The sequence below is a fragment of the Amphiura filiformis genome, chromosome 9 (genome assembly GCF_039555335.1).
Source record: "Amphiura filiformis chromosome 9, Afil_fr2py, whole genome shotgun sequence".
NCBI classification, from domain to species: domain Eukaryota; kingdom Metazoa; phylum Echinodermata; class Ophiuroidea; order Amphilepidida; family Amphiuridae; genus Amphiura; species Amphiura filiformis.
Window position 1 is genome coordinate 65,476,271 of NC_092636.1, and position 18,364 is coordinate 65,494,634.

Here is an 18,364-nt window from a genome sequence, read left to right on the forward strand (position 1 = left end):
ATCAACATAATAAAATTATAACTACAATTTAGAGCCATAAGTTTTCCGTGAAACGGAAAACTAACTAATTTCACGGAATCGGAGGTAGAAAACGGAAAACAGAATTTCATGTAGTTGGAAAAATAAAATTGAAATAATTGAAAACAAAAGGAACAAAATCAAAAAACATTAAATCATGTTTAACTATTGGTGGGTTTTAATTATGTTGACTTATTATTATTATTATTATTATTATTAAACAACAAAAAAACACGGAAAGTGACATATTGACAAACGGAATTTAAAAGTAGAAAACGGAAAATTTGTGGCTCTAATTACATTATAATACGGGGAAAGAAAACCAATAATAATAATATCTGACAGACCACTTAAGGGCCCGGCCACCCACCTTTGCGCATATCAGACACACTAAATTACATTCTGAATACGGAGAATGTCCTTCTGATATCAAATAATTTTGTAAATGCGCGATATAATGCAAACTTTATGGTACATTATTAACAATTGACAATTGACATTTTGATATTGACATTGGAGGAAAAGCCAACATCACATAAAAATTTGGACCTTTCGTATTGAAGATACGTGACGTTTTTTGGGAAACTTCATGTATATTTTCGTTATTATCTTTGGTAGTTACTTAATATTCATAATTTTATTAATTCATCCCAAATAACATACATGACACTATGGTTTCGGTAGGGAAAAGTTATATTTTTTCCTTGGATGGACCTGTCTAATATGTCCCTCGAGAAAATGTAACAAGGGGAAATCAATCAAACTACAGCAAGAAACATATCACTTTGCTATCGTTCCATTCATACAGCCTGGAACTGACTTGGTAGACTTCTATAGTCTACCTCGGGCGTGGTACGTGATAAATGGTACATGTTGCCATTTCCCTATCGGCTAATGTGCAATATACCGTTCTATTTAAAAGAAATTCTTTTCTATCACCAGGAAGGATTGTCTCGGCTCTACGTACCTGCACTTATACTTTTACACGTCCACAATGGTCAAATGAGAAAACTGAATGTTTTGCCATCATGTGATGGAGCCATCACCGACCAACATCTACGAAAAGGACCGGGTAATCACAACCCAGAATGCGTTAGCTCAATCGAACTAAAAATTGGGTTATTTTCAAAAAACAATGAAGTATTGCTTAAATAGATCGTTACAATACAATTTGTTTGGCATGAATTAGTACAAGAATGAAACATGATTTTGTCTAAATCTGATTGAATAACTGCCTGCACATTTTGTCATTTGTCGCATGTATAAACATATGTAATCGTATTAAGAGCAACGTTACGTGAACTATCAAACACTTAACGAATTGAGTATCATTTGCAGTTTCCTCCTGGTTTATCAATTTCAAGTTATCATGATAAATATTATTCTTTCTCAATCATACCCTAAATATAACCAGCTTTCAGCTCGATCGGTGTGTACTAGTTTAACATTGTTCAAATAGGAAATTAAAATTAATTTTAGTTACATTGATTATATTGTTATTCTTTCATTTGCTTAATTTCCTCAAAGCTAGTAGTAAAAATATATCTGCTTTTAGCTAAATTATTCACTCACGAGAAATAGAACAGGTAAAATGAAAAAATAATTAGGGCTTACTTCCTATTTTTCCAACTAATACTTAAGTCACCAATGTATCGCAACCTATATCAGATTTTAATGTATTTTCCCATATCTATCTTGTCTATGATTTGGCCCTTCTGGGTAAACATTTTTACTAATCATTACTAACCTTGAAAGAAATTTTGTGATAGACATGTTGTGCAGATAAAACTTATTTGAATTGGGGCATCATCATTCGGCACATAACACAGTATTATCATTAGCTATCAGTTTTGCAGGTCGATACTGCAGTATTCCTATTTCTAGCTTGATCATTATTTCAAAAATTGCACCTGCCTGAAGGGAAACCACGGGTTACTTTTTGATGCCTCAATAATCACTATCATGACACATGGGAAATGTGAGCAAATCAAGGGGCTGGGTCATAAAATTATTCCGGATAGATTCTCTATAGAGTGGAGCAGTTGCTACATTGATGTCTTATAAAGTTTAATAGATATCGCATTTCTTAATATGCATCCTTTAATTTTCTTTAAAGTAAACCTGCGTGCGGTGTGGGTAATCAATCTGATTATGACAATTCACCAACAAGAAATGTATTGGATGTATTGTTTTGATTTGATTTTCATTTCATAATTATTAATTTGCAGTGATTGAAGTTTAAATTTTAAATGATTATGTATTAAACGTGCTGATATCAAGAGATATTTATTTTATTTGATCTAATAATTGATCTTATATGAAAGATGACATTCCAATATATGCCTTTAATATCCACAATATCATGAATATGGTTGTAAGAATACTCGCCATATTTCCGTCGGGCAAGATACATATCTTTCCTATAATAAGTCACACATTTTGCTTCAGGACTATTCTGTAATAATGTCATAGGTGGGCCAAGTTGTAATCAATACAAATGAGTACATGGCCTTTATGTTGCCTGTAATACAATACGGTACTCATTGGATCATATTTTGTGTGTCGGGATAAGATGGATCATCGATGTTGTCTCAAAATGATTAGAACAACTTCAAGTACGTGTCACATGCCACACTATACTTCAACATTGAAGTCATTGAAGTTTTGCTCATGTGTTTGTAGTAATGGTAACAGTGGTTTTTTTATGTTTGTGTGGTCTTTTTTTACAATTTTGGTATTAGGGTATACCGTTATATTAATATTTATGTTTTTATGTTCCAAGCAACAAAAAAAAGTAAATGACGTTAAAGTTTAAATACGTTTTCTTCAACTTTTGAAAAGTTTACATTGATTTATAAATTTGTAATACAAATAACATATTTCATAACCTTAATTTAAAGCGATGGTGGATCCGAAATTCTAATTAATTATTATTATTATTATTATTATTATTATTAAACAACAAAATAACGAAAAGAAACACGGAAAGTGACATATTGACAAACGGAATTTAAAAGTAGAAAACGGAAAATTTGTGGCTCTAATTACATTATAATACGGGGAAAGAAAACCAATAATAATAATATCCGACAGACCACTTAAGGCCCCGGTCACCCACCTTTGCGCATATCAGACACACTAAATTACATTCTGAATACGAAGCATGTCCTTCTGATATCAAATAATTTTGTAAATGCGCGATATAATGCAAACTTTATGGTACATTATTAAAAATTGACAATTGACATTTTGATATTGACAACGGAGGAAAAGCCAACATCACATAAAAATTTGGACCTTTCGTATTGAAGATACGTGACGTTTTTTTGGAAACTTCATGTATATTATCTTTGGTAGTTACTTAATATTCATAATTTTATTCATTCATCCCAAATAACATACATGACACTATGGTTTCGGTAGGGAAAGTGATATTTTTTCCTTGGATGGACCTGCCTAATATGTCCCCCGAGAAAATGTAACAAGGGAAAATCAATCAAACTACAGCAAGAAACATATCACTTTGCTATCGTTCCATTCATACAGCCTGGAACTGACTTGGTAGACCTCTATAGTCTACCTCGGGCGTGGTACGTGATAAATGGTACATGTTGCCATTTCCCTATCGGCTAATGTGCAATATACCGTTCTATTTAAAAGAAATTCTTTTCTATCACCAGGAAGGATTGTCTCGGCTCTACTTACCTGCACTTATACTTTTACACGTCCATAATGGTCAAATGAGAAAACTGAATGTTTTGCCATCATGTGATGGAGCCATCACCGACCAACATCTACGAAAAGGACCGGGTAATCACAACCCAGAATGCGTTAGCTCAATCGAACTAAAAATTGGGTTATTTTAAAAAAAAATGAAGTATTGCTTAAATAGATCGTTACAATATAATTTGTTTGGCATGAATTAGTACAAGAATGAAACATGATTTTGTCTAAATCAGATTAAATAACTGCCTGCACATTTTGTCATTTGTCGCATGTATAAACATAAACGCATCCCAAAAAGAAAGTATCCAGTTTGATTTTGGTCCATAAATCAAAGATGGGGTCTTCAATCAAGACCTACCAAATGTATGTTACAGATGACTTTATTCCGCACAGTTTGATATCTCATTTGTCCAAATCGATGCTGAATTGATGACACAGTGATCTTTTAAATGCAACCACCCCAATTTTAAAAGTTGCAATAATCCCTATTGATGTGGTTTTCCTGCTTCTCAAGATTCTTCATAAAGGTACACAATAACAGAGACGGTCTAAGACTGTTTGACTTCATTTCATGTGTTTTATTCAATACAGATACTCTTTTACTCCTTCCTCAATGTTTTACCCTTCACACTTCACAATCAATATATGGTATGTCCTCCTGCTGCATCAATGACTGCCAGACATCTGCGGCGCATGCTCTTGATCTATCGCTACCCATATTGAGTAGCAGGACCAAATCAATAGGAACTTACTGCAACTTTTAAAATTGAGGCGATTGCATTCAAAAAGTCATTGTGTCATCAATTCTGCATCGATTTGGACAAATGAGGTAACAAACTGTGCGGAATAAATTCATGTGTAACATACTTATGGTAGGTCTTGATTTAAGACCCCATCTTTTGATTTATGGACCAAAATCAAACTGGATACTTTATTTTTGGGATGCGTTTATGTAATCGTATTAAGAGCAACGTTACGTGAACTATCAAACACTTAACGAATTGAGTATCACTTGCAGTTTCCTCCAGCTTTATCAATTTCAAGTTATCATGATAAATATTATTCTTTCTCAATCATACCCTAAATATAACCAGCTTTCAGCTCGATCGGTGTGTACTAGTTTAACATTGTTCAAATAGGAAATTAAAATTAATTTTAGTTACATTGATTATATTGTTATTCTTTCATTTGCTTAATTTCCTCAAAGCTAGTAGTAAAAATATACGTGCTTTTAGCTAAATTATTCACTCACGAGAAATAGAACAGGTAAAATGAAAAAATAATTAGGGCTTACTTCCTATTTTTCCAACTAATACTTAAAGTCATAAATGTATCGCAACCTATATCAGATTTTAATGTATTTTCTATATCTATCTTGTCTATGATTTGTCCCTTCTGGGTAAACATTTTTCCGTCATTACTAACCTTGAAAGAAATTTTGTGATAGACATGTTGTGCAGATAAAACTTATTTGAATTGGGGCATCATCATTCGGCACATAACACAGTATTATCGTTAGCTATCAGTTTTTCAGATCGATACTGCAGTATTCCTATTTCTAGCTTGATCATTATTTCAGAAATTGCACCTGCCTGAAGGGAAACCACGGGTTACTTTTTGATGCCTCAATAATCACTATCATGACACATGGGAAATGTGAGCAAATCAAGGGGCTGGGTCATAAAATTATTAAGGATAGATTCTCTACAGAGTGGAGCAGTTGCTACATTGATGTCTTATAAAGTTGAATAGATATCGTATTTCTTAATACGCATCCTTTAATCTTCTTAAAATTAATCTTGCGTGCGGTGAGGCTAATCAATCTGGTTATGACAATTCACCAACAAGAAATGTATTGGATGTATTGTTTTGTTTTGATTTTCATTCGTCAGATTTCATAATTATTAATTTGCAGTGATTGAAGTTTCAATTTTAAATGATTATGTATTAAACGTTATGAAATCAAGAGATATTTGAATTATTTGATCTAATAATTGATCTTATATGCTTTATATAAGCTTAATCAATTTTAATTTTAACCTCCGCAATATGGTTATAAGAATGCTCGCCATATCTCCGTCAGGCAAGATGCATAACTTTCCTATAATAAGTCCCACATTTTGCTTCAGGACTATTCTGTAATAATGTCATAGGTGGGCCAAGTTATAATCAATACAAATGAGTACATGGCCTTTATGTTGCCACATGCCACACTATACTTCAACATTGAAGTCATTGAAGTTTTGCTCATGTGTTTGTAGTAATGGTAACAGTGAGTTTTTTTTGTATGTTTGTGTGGTCTTTTTTTACAATTTTGGTACTAGGCTATACCGTTATATTAATATTTATGTTTTTTATGTTCCAAGCAAAAAAAAGTAAATGATGTTAAAGTTTAAATACGTTTTCTTCAACTTTTGACAAGTTTATTACATTGATTTATAAATTTGTAATACAAATAACATATATATTTCATAATCTTAATTTAAAGCGATGGTAAATCCGAAATTCTAAATGATCAGCATTCACGCAATACTTCATGTTTATGCATGAGGTGGAATTATCCGGTGCTTCAAGAGGGGGACTACGTATGCATTTAAAGAGTACCATGAGACACTCAACATATTTGGCATACATTTGACGTTGCTTGTTGTTGCTTCATCATTTCAAGTTCCATGTGATGTATGAACCGAAATTGGGTCGCTGTGAGAACACAAGTCTCATCGATAACGATTCAAAACGTTATAAAAGTGTTCAGATTCAAATAAAAAGATGCTATTTATAACTTGGTCTCATTCCATGCGAGGTTTTTGTATTCGATTTTATGCGAAATTCGATGAAATGATGTCCCTACTTTACCATATAAGCTAGAGCTGATGCAATAAACATACTATGTTCAAGAACACATTATACATTACATGGACATTCTCTCCCTCTCCCCCTCCCCTCAAAAAAGATATAACATAACAGCCTGGGGAATTTGATGTGAAATGGTGTCTATAAGATACTTGTGAAGGTATGCTGATATAAGAGATGTTAGATGGTACGGTTAGTTGACTATTTATTAGTTCGATTCCTCGGATATAAACATTAATGCGGTCTCAGAAATTATCTATTTTAGGGGCAAACTGTTTATGCGTTATATACATCCCAACCGCATACTAATCGGGATACTAATGAATATGAGTTCAATATAAACTGTATCTTTATAACTTGTAGTAAGTTTCCGATTCGCTGGGTGCGAGTAGCGAGCATTGTAACAACGGCTTTGTACTGTAAAATAAAGAAAAATATATAATATCGCCCCCTGTAGTCAATATAATTCGAAAGGCTGATATAGGTATTCTAGTCATCAGTATAGACGAATCAAATTTCAAGCATTCCTATACCTCAGTGGCAGCCATGGCTGGGTCTCCGCTGAGTATATCTCACCTGAAATGTGAAATGATGCGTCATTGGCGGGAATTTTAAACTGCATCCCGTCATCCGTGTTACACGTAGACAAAAGAATGATGAAAGTTTACAACACAATACAATATAACATTGATTTTTAAGCGGCTTTAATCCCCCCAAGTGGGCAGTCACAACACCAGCTTGGTGCGCCGGGGACCCAGTAATGGCCTACCAAATCCTGACCATGACATGGCTCGTTGTATTCGTCTATGCTATACTCACAACAATCAGTGTATGAAACACACCTTAATAAAGAGACATACTCGCCTTGTCCTGTTTAATTGTAAGTTCAGGTAATTTTTCAGTAGGGTTGGCAAAGGTCAAAAAATAGATTTTGCTTATACCTTGGGGGTTGAAGTACTTTGGTAGTGTGTTACAGTGACGGGCATTGTTAGTCCATTTTTTGCTTGTTGCCATGGTAACAGGCAATTCTTAGTTTTAAGCAGTTTTCAGTCAATTTCGGGGTAAAAAAGTTAAATTTACCCTATTTTGGCGTTCTAATTGCAGCAATGCATAAAACATTTGTGCAAAACCAACTGTTACATGATATAAATCCATCTCCATACGTTACGAAAAAAGTTTAAAATGTTTTGGAAAAAACATTTTTATGTCTTTTTTGGAACTGGCAACACTGCAAGTTTTCACATATTGAATAATGTGATATTTTACCCCATATTTGCATCGAAAAAAATCTATATGCCGGAGCACTCTGGATAGTAATCTTATAGGAGGTGATGAAGGTGACTTGGCCCCACTCATATCTGATGAGAACAGCTTGGGCACTTGTATAGATTGGAAGCAGTTTTGCCATAAAAAGATGCATTTTGGTGATTTTTAAAATGAGATTTTTACAGAATATGATATAATTTGCTACTCAGAAGCACGTTTCTTAAGATAAAATGTATCTCTCCATATCCTTATGATATAGGGGTCTTAGGTGCTGCAAGCATAGCGATATGTTCAGTTACGTAGTGTGTTTTGGTTTTGGTTTTTTATATAGCAGTATACATGATCCGGACGAAGAAATATCACACTTCTAACCAGCAAATAAATGATTTCATGTAATTTCATTTATCTCCCTGTCATATCCCAGCAAACACAAAAACGTTTTTAAAACGTTTGAAATAAGTTATATTTTGGGTTTTGGTTTAGGTAAAAACGTTTTAATAACATTAAAATGCCGGGTTATATAAAGGTCATGAAATCGTTTTAAAACGTTTTGTATGAAAACACACTACAACAATTATTTTTAAAATGTTTCCGAAATGTCATTGTAAACTATTTTTGCAAACATTTTTGGCCAAATATTTTGTCAACACTTAAATAACATTATCTTAAAATATTTGCACCCAGGAAACACAGAAATGTTCTTAAAATGTTTTTCATAAAACGTTTTAATAACATTTAAATGTCGGGTTCTATAAAGGTCGTAAAAATATTTTAAAAACGTTATTGTAAATATTTTGGGCAAACATTTTTTGCAAAATATTTTTTCAACCCCAAAATAACATTCTGTTTAGAATGATTTGTACCAAGTTTTCAAAAATGTTTTTGGAATGTTATTAAAACGTTTTTATACCCTTTATATAACCCGACATTTAAATGTTTTCTGTAAAACATTTGTGTTTGATGTGCAGTAAATTACCAACAAATGTTATTTAATGTTATGAAAACGTTTTATACCATTAATGTACCCTTTATATAACCCGACATTTAAACGTTTTCTGACAACCTTTTATAACCTTTTGTGAATGATGTCGAAAACGTTTTGTGTTTGCTGGGATACTGCTTGTCTGTACGTGTCATAGCTCTATACTTATCTTACCAAGCTATTTTAACTACATTCATTTCCTAAATTTTCTTTGTATGCACCAACTTGGTGTCTGATTAAAACTATGAGTTTACATTTTCCTTCCATATCAAAATAGTACATAACGAAACGAACCTTTAAAGCTGTGTATTGTCATAGCAAATTGAGTCAGATGTTGTATTTTGAGATAATTTTAGCTAATAATAGTATAGACTGGTTCTATTTTGGTAAAATCGCGTTCCTAGCGGCAAGTTTGCGTAAAAGTTGGCAACCAGCTTATTTTTGTTAATTTGGATATGCTGAACTCGAATCTGTTGTATGCAAAGGAACATTTTGAGACCGTGACCCTCAAATAGACACCCAAATGACCCCATAGGATCGCATAAGGGGCAAAAATTAATTTTATTCCAATAACACTTTCAAATGTCCAATTACGCGTCTGACCCTGTGGATTCCAGATATGTAATGTTTGTGCGTGTACGACCTATCGGGGTTCCAATATAGCTTGACAGACAAAATATTTGAATTTAGCATACCCGAATTAACCATACTAATTTGGTTGCCAACTTTAACGCAAACCCGCCGCTAGATGCTTAAATAAGCACATATTTCCTAAAAAAACCCAGTCTAGTATTCAACATTAAAATGGTCTTCTCTGAAACCGTAAGTCTAATTATGATCATTTTCAGAAAAATAAAACTCTGAGATCAATGACTCATGTACTCAAGTTGGGAGGTGAATTCTGATTTTGATTGGCATCAGACTCATTTAACTTAATCACATCACATATAAGTCCATACTTCTAACACAATGATTAAAAAAATGTATAATAAATGACTTGGGTGGTTACCACCCCTTACCCCGCGGACTTTGGTGCCATCCGGGCGTACCTCACAATGCCTACTAGACAATCAATCAATCAATCAATCAATCTTTATTTCATTCAAAATACAACAATACAATAACAGCAAAACAACACATTTGAAAGAGGAGATGCTCAGAAGGCCAAAAAGGCCTGAACAAGCACCCCCTTAACCTTAGCCTAAGTTTCTTAATTTGTCTAATAAAATACAATTACATACATACAAACACCCCCACCCTCTTTCATACATTCATGTAGAACGAACTAAGCAGGAAAAAAATGATGAATAAAGAACATGCAGAATATAAATTAGGATTTCATAACATTTGCTCACGTACGTATATCGCACAAGAAAGCTGACATTTTGTGAATATAGTATAAATGCTAAGAGATCAGTTAATTTTAATCGATTTTTTGTTTTAAAAGGAGAAAAATAAAAATAAGTAAATCCAAACTAAGAGGTATTAAGTGTACATTTCTATAAGGTTTGTTTTAATTTGGGATCTAAAGAGTTTTACTGATGTAGCCGTTTTGGCGAGAGTAGTATCATATCTTCGTATCGTACACATAACCGCTGAGTATGAATTAACAATAGCCACCCCTGAACATCGTTGACTTGGGAATGATTTGAAATTACCGCCACTTCAGATTGTCATGATTGTTTGAGATATTTTCTGCCAACAATGTGGAAAAGGGGACACATGTAGCAGCCGACAAGTACCGCTTTAACGGGTCACATACGGAGAAATTAATTACACTGACAGTATGATCGCAAACATAACAAATGTGTGAACACAGTTCTTTAGTCTTTATGATGTACACTATAAATATGGAATACACTTTCTAGTATTCAATTCAATTCAATTCAATTCCAGTATTTAATTAATCTTGTTGTGCTTTATCGGCAGCCACGTAAATTCAATTAATTTTCTCCAAAACAATCTGTCACCATATGCAAGAACACATTGTAAGTAATAATTCAGGTTTGGGTTATCTGTGTTTCATCGTTATACTAAAGCTATAATTACATTGTAGCGCGCGGAAATTTAACACATAAATAATATATGACAGACCACTTAAGGTCTTCTCGGCCGGCTTATCGTCAGCTGAAGTTGTTTAAAAATTGACAGTTTCGGATTAAGCTTAATGTGCATCAGATATTAATTGAAAAACCTTGTTTGAATATAAACACTGAAAGTCCCATGGTTAATAATTCAATCTGATCTTCAATAACCTTGTTTAAATGTTTAAGGTTACTTGGAGTCAACGTATAGATCATTTACGGTATACAGTCAGCGTAAACCTTATATTAATTGAAAACCATTTGTTTAAATATGAATACTGGTAACTACATGGTAAGTAATCTAATGTAACCTTCAATACCCTCGTTTGAATGTTACTTTGGGTCAACGTTTACTTTTGTTGAATCTTGCTAATCTATCAGGGCAGATGGTGTACATTTATACGAATGACGTTTGAATTTCACCTTTGAGAATGTATTGGGCTCAAAACTCTTATTATACTACGTAAGGTTACATCTTAAACTGTCATTGCTGAATAGACTGTGGTATTGAACTGAGACAATTTTGGATGAGAGTCTATTTAGCATGATTCATATAAATTCTTTAGGTTGTCACCAGCTTTGCATAATACCGAAGTGCAGATTACTATAAAGCGTCCGTTTCAATAATGATTTCAATGATTTACTGCTCAGCCTGATGTATAATATGACACATGAATATGAAATAATACAAAGCACATATGGCTTAGCATTGTACAAAATCTACAACGTCATCCTCTGCAGTTGTAAGCGGGTGGAGGAGGAAGGTTTTTATTAGTATCCTTTCTTTTACCTCCCGACAATATATTTTACTGATCTCTGGCCAAGTGAATAAATATGCTATTTAAGTTCTTCCTTCAGCATCGATATTCGATATTTAGCATCGATATTCTTCTTCTTATTCTTTTGATACATTTGAATTTTCATTTTTAAAAATGGGGGATATTGTTTTTTGTGATCATAACTTTATTGTAAACGACAGGTATGTAAAATTCCTAAAGCAACATTGTTTAATTTGCCCAAATGGCATCGGCTTAGGCGACGAAAAAGAACCCTTTTCTTCAGGAGGATCAGGGAAGGTCGGTCGGTAGGGCTTTCTTATTATTATTATTATTATTCTTTGTCTTCTTCTTTCTTTCTTTCTTTTTTTTTTTTTTTACCAAAGGACCAAAAATATTTTAGAATTTTGTTCCTCGCTTTTTTTTTCATTCAAAATCAATCAATCTACTTTTTGCCAGAAACAGCTGAATTTACATGCTTATAGTTATTGTGGTCAAACTCAATTAACTTCTGGCCATTCTACAAGAATACACATATTACAAAATGTTCCATAGTTGACAATCTACGTCGGCCAGGCAGGTAGAACATGGGGCAAAATCATCAAGCATGTTCATCTTTTCCCCTGGTAATGCCTGGTAATTACATCACATAAGTCAGTACGTTTATATCACGGTAAGTGACCCTTCAAATCCATCAAGAATAATAAAGGCTGGTGTCATATGCTGACTGTACGTAATTAATCACGTAACACACTTACGAGATAAAGCTCAAGTAAACTCTTGATGACAAGTTGGTTTTGAAAACAATTTACATAAGAGGGTTTTAGGAATAATGTCATGTCTTATCATCAATTAATATCCCTGAACGAGTACGACATTTTCACTGAACGAATTTGACTTTTACCTGTGATGAATAATTGTGGTTCAACGCGATCAAATGAGACGAATGTCCGCAAACATGCTGTTTGATCATTATTAGGGGCTTAGAATCATCAAGATCAGAAAATATATTAATGAATGCCTCTATGAGGAAAATAATTCTTTTTTTCATACGCGATGATCTCAATCGATGGACGAACCCAGCAGTAGGTGATCCATTTAACTTTGTTAGCAACGTTACAATAATATCTTGTTGTACTTTGATAAAACATAAGTCAAAATAGGGTTTAGAAAAATTCAACTTACCGAGAAAAATATGCGAGACAAAACCGTTTGTGGGCTGTTTATTTTACCAATTTTGACAGTGTAAATCACAAACAATATTATACTTAATAGATTCATCAGATTCGGTCAGTCTTTTTTCTTTGTTTTTCTTTTTCTGGAGGCTAAAGTTACCCTTAAATTTCACAAAAAAATTTTTATTTTGGTCCCAAAACGGCTGATTTTACATGATTTTAGCCAAATTCAAAAAACAATCTTCAAAACGTACAATTCTGGGTCGGTCGGGTCCGGTGAACAGACTTTTTTCGTCGCCTTAGGGAGAGATTAAACCTAAATATAACAATAAATTGTGAAATGGTGCTAGGAATATAAGGGAAAAGTTCGTCTATTCGTCCAACAGGTATTGTGTGTTTCATTTACAATTAATGTAAAATGTAGCAGGATTATAACTGATTATCTCCAGTGTCTTTTTTACTTTCGGTCTGGTCACATTAAATATATACCATTACAGCACTGCAACAAATCCCTGTAGATACTAACATTATTAAGTTACTTTTTTACATACGTTGTTCTGAAATAAATAATCCATCCAATCGTGGCATGTTAGAATTAATAATAGCTTCTAATTAATATTTCAGTTGTACTCTTCTTAGTGATTTGTAGGTCACTGTGACTATCATTGACGAACAAACAAACAGCCGAATAGAAATAAAAGAACGACGAGTACTATGAGAACTGCTCTATGTAGTTATACAGCGTGCTGTCGTGGTAAGAAAAGCAATGCTAGCCCACAATTCATTGTATGTAAACAGGTACGTAAACAAGACGTAAGACCAATAGCGATACGAATACAGCTTAGGCCCTTTATCCATAGGCTGTTCCCTTGTGGCGTGTGCCCTTGTTCCGTGTTCACTTGTTCCCATGTGACCTGCCACACAGACAACGGCCTTTAAGCAAAACAAAGGTTCGTTGTCTGTGTGGCATGTCACATCACATGGGAACAAGTGAACACGGAACAAGGGCACACGCCACAAGGGAACAGATTTGTCGCCACGTGCGCCTAACAGGCAGCCACACAAGAAATTTTGCTCTTGGTTTTCCGGCAATTTTGTAATGATTAAGGAGGATTTGTGCAGCATATTTATTACTGTTGGATAACTTATTGGATTGTGATCTTGGTGGTCACTCAGAAAAGCATAACTTTGATAGGATTTCACCATTTTCTGCAATTTTTGTGATTTTCTATATGGATTAGACTTCATATATCATGGCTAAACAAACTACCACAGTTCTACACTACAGGGCAATACCCTGGCTCTACAATGTAGTTTCATTGACAGCTATCCTCACAGTGATTTGGATTATATTGATTCTTGACTCAATCCCACTTCACTCATCACTTGACTGCACCATCATGAGTCTGAATGAGAATTACTCTTACAGCCAGTCACAGTTGTTGCAGTTAAGGCCAAACACTTGTGAAAGATTACCTAATGGTGTCTGGCAGAACATAATACAGCTTGGAATTAGATCACCAAGTGTGAAACCTCCAACCCATCGTGGCATCAGAGCTGGCTCTAGAAAACTTAAGTATAGACAAATACCTGTGCATGTAACTTGTAGGCCCAGCCCCATCCAGAAAGGCCACAAGCAGCTACAAAACAACCTTAATAATTGAACTCAAATTCCCAAACATTCCCCTCATCACCTTGACATACATTAGTGGAACGCGCAGTCGGTGCGAAATAAAACCACTGAAATTGCCGACTTCTTGCTTGATAGAAATGTTGATGTACTTTTCTTAACTGAAACATGGCTCCGCCAGAATGATCCTGTCGTAATTGGTGAACTCACACCACCCGGTTTCACCTATCTTCACATCCCTCGGCAGAACTCGGAAATGTACGGTGGCATAGGAGTGGTATTCAAATCAATTCTCCAATATCAAATTAAGCCTAGTACATTTACCACTAAGACATTTGAACACGCATTTATCTGTGATAAGTCAAATCACATCATGTTCGTTGTTATTTACCGTCCTCCTCCTTCAAAGGTAAACAAGCTGAAAACGCCCGACTATCTAGATGAAATTGACTCGTTTATAACGGATGTGAGTATGTCAGCCAGTAAGATCATGTTTGTTGGAGACTTTAATCTTCACATGGAAAAACCAGAGAAACCGGAGGTTAAGGCATTTCTGAAAACTCTATCAACTGTTGGCTTTGAGCAACATGTCAATGAGCCAACTCACATCAAGGAGGGTATTCTTGACCTGATTATTTCCAGGCCTACAGATGACATCATTGAGCACCTTAATGTTCATAGAAGTTTGCATTCTGATCACTTTGTTGTGCATTGCAAGCTAAATTTGGAGAAGCCGAAACCCCCCAAAATAACGTCTTCTGTGAGGAAATATTAAACCATCGACCTTGTCAATTTTAAAGCGGATTTGGAATCTGAACTTAACAACTTCGCTGTTAACAGTGACATTCATATTGCCTGCAAAGATTTTGAGGAATCTCTGACAATCGTTATTGACAAACACGCACCAATCACAGAAAGAAGCAGAACCATTCGTCCAAGATACCCTTGGTACAACGATAACATTCACAAAGCTCGTCAGAAACGGCGTCCACTAGAGCGTAAATGGCACAAAAACCCAAATGACCGCAACTATGAACTTTACCGCGAACAAAGCAAGATTGTCACAAAGTTGATTAATAATGCAAAATCTGCTTATTATAAGAAAGAACTTGACACAGCAGATACGAAGCAAGTGTTTCAGACACTCAATACTCTGTTGAACAATGGCTGTAAGATCCTCCCTGCCTGTGAGTCTTTGAGTCAGCTGAGCAATGATTTTGCAATTTTCTTCAAAAACAAAATTGCTCTGATTCGTGATAGGCTTGATGGTCTCGAAACTGACACAACCGCTAGTGAAAGATTATTTCCGGATGAAAACCCAAGATTGTGCACTTTCAACCAAGTTTCTGAAGAGGAAGTATCAAAGATCATCATGAATCTTCCCAATAAACAATGCACTTTGGATGTTTTCCCTACTTGGTTGCTAAAATCAGTTACTGACACGCTTATCGCTCCACTTACGAGCATTATAAACAGGTCCCTTGTTCTGGGAAGTTTTCCAATGAACTTAAAATCAGCCATTGTGACACCTATAATCAAGAAACCAAGCATGGACTCTAACGAACTTAAAAGTTACAGACCTGTTAGCAATATAAAGGTCTTTTCAAAGATCATGGAGAAAGTAGTCCTTCCTCAGATCAGATCTCATCTTGCTATTAATGACTTAGAAGAACCATTTCAGTCAGGATATAAACCATCGCACAGTACTGAAACAGCCCTACTCAGAGTAAGGAGCGATATTCTGAATGCCATCGACAGAAAGCATGCCGTCTTCCTGGTCCTCCTGGACCTAAGCGCGGCTTTCGACACGGTGGACTACCCTACTCTTATCAACAGTCTAACCAGCGTTTATGGCATTACTGAAACAGCGCAGGCATGGCTTGCCTCCTATCTCACCAAAAGAGATCACCAAGTTTGTGTGTCAGGAGCCATGTCTGAAAGCCTTCCTCTGCTTTATGGACTTCCACAGGGGTCTTGCATCAGCCCGGGAATTTTTACAATGTACACTTATCCAATGGGAGCAATCATCCGCCGTTATAACATCAATTACCACCTTTACGCGGATGATGTGCAACTTTATATTGAATTTGACCCTAAAATTCCGGGTGATGCTGCTGTTGCAGCTTTTAAGCTCCAGGCTTGTATTGCAGAACTTAAGACATGGATGAGCACTAACAAGCTGCAGCTAAACGAAAGTAAAACAGAGTTCATGGTGTTAGCTTCAAAACACAACCTGGAAGACCTTTCTACTGTCACTTTGAATTTGGATAATACCACCATCATCCCTTCAACTGTCATTAAGAACCTCGGTGTCAAGTTTGAGTCTGACATGTCAATGACTGCTCAGGTTGCTTCCATATCTAGCTCCACTAACTATCATCTCCGCAATATCAACAGGATCCGTCGTTTCATTGACAAAGACACTTGCGAGCAAGCAGTCCGAGCGCTAATAACATCCAGATTGGACTACTGCAACTCTCTGCTTATTAACATCACAGCCAAAGACATACAGAAGCTTCAAAAGATCCAGAACCGCTCTGCACGTCTCATTTTCCGGGCAAGCAGACGTGAGAACACTTCTCCTCTGATTCAAGAGCTGCACTGGTTGCCAGTCAAGCAGCGAATCATCTTTAAGACCCTTCTGCTTGCTTACAAGTGCCTGCAAAATCAAGCCCCCATTTACCTCACTGAACTCCTTCACATTTACATTCCGTCTGTCAACCTGCGTTCCGGGCAAGACCAACCTCGCCTTGTTGTCAACAGAACTTTCACTACTCAAGGGGATCGCGCTTTCACACATGCTGCCCCAATGTTATGGAACACTTTACCAAATGTCATCAGAAACTCTATCACAGTTGCTTCTTTCAAGAGCCAAACAAAAACTCATTTATCCCGGACTAATTTCTTCCCCCATGTTTCATGCTGCTTTGTTTATTTAATGTAAGATGTGTAGTTTAAGATATTTTTCTGTAAAGCGCCGAGGTCGTGTTTTGCTCATGTTACGGCGCTATATAAAAGCTGCTTGTTGTTGTTGTAGCCTATGGATACAGGGCCTTATACGGTACGTCACTGATTCAATGTACATCATCAAAGCTGGCTAAATAAAGGATTTTGAATAGATAGACGGGATTACGATCACGGCGTTCGGAACATCTCTAATAATATCTTAGTATATCGTCGGTCGCAACACATAGTGGCGTAGAGCGATTTTCCAAATTTTCCGTTTCACATAGCGGCGTATAGGTTTAGAGTAATGTGAACCTTAATTTCAAATGGGATCGGGCCACTGCGAGGAGTATTGACTCCGTTACTAGTAGCATATCCTTCAAAAACGTTTTGCTCGGAAACGCATTTTGTCCTTCACGTACGACACTATGTGTTGCGACCGACGATATGTGCTACTGGGCGAGCATTCTTGTATGTTACAGCAATATCTTGTGGGGTGCAATTTTCTTTTCTTTGTGGGGTATAAATCATAGAAGAAATAGCTTATAGGACCCCATAACGTCTGAAACCTTCAGAAATTCTATTTTAGAGGTACATCAAGGGAGGTAAGGGGGTCTGTGTGAAATAACGTTTCCCACAAAATATTGGTCGTACGTTTTTTATACCCCAAGAATGGAGTGATAAGAAATACCCCAGAAACAACCAATGGCTTATTTTATCGCTAGATTCGCGATATGTGGAAGGAGGGTGTGTGTATGTACTTTTCTCAGTAGTGTGAGATAAAACCATAATATTTGAACATATTGGGTTTTTAAGGACACGGTGGCTCAGTGGTTACGTCCTTGAACTCATAATCTGAGAGCTTGCTCGACGTGCGTGGGTTCGGGTCCCCGTTCCACCACCGTGTT

At 35.6% G+C, this 18,364-nt stretch overlaps 2 protein-coding genes across 2 annotated transcripts in view; both read left to right on the forward strand.

The window, feature by feature from the left end:
- LOC140161326 (long-chain fatty acid transport protein 2-like) overlaps positions 1-18,364 on the forward strand; it is a 442,693-nt gene that overhangs the window by 241,946 nt on the left and 182,383 nt on the right. The gene's annotated exons all lie outside the window — the stretch shown is intronic.
- On the forward strand, positions 14,281-17,454 carry LOC140160226 (uncharacterized). Its single transcript, XM_072183503.1, has 3 exons — positions 14,281-14,478; positions 14,920-15,127; positions 15,311-17,454. The coding sequence occupies exons 1-3, from the start codon at positions 14,281-14,283 to the stop codon at positions 17,452-17,454; spliced, it is 2,550 nt and encodes an 849-aa protein (XP_072039604.1).

Coding starts and splice junctions, on each gene's coding strand:
- LOC140160226 (XM_072183503.1), top strand. CDS start 14,281: ATGAGTCTGAATGAGAATTACTCTTACAGCCAGTCACAGTTGTTGCAG. Junction 14,479..14,919: donor ATAGACAAATACCTGTGCAT/GTAACTTGTAGG, acceptor CCTCCTTCAAAG/GTAAACAAGCTGAAAACGCC. Junction 15,128..15,310: donor GCCAACTCACATCAAGGAGG/GTATTCTTGACC, acceptor TCAATTTTAAAG/CGGATTTGGAATCTGAACTT.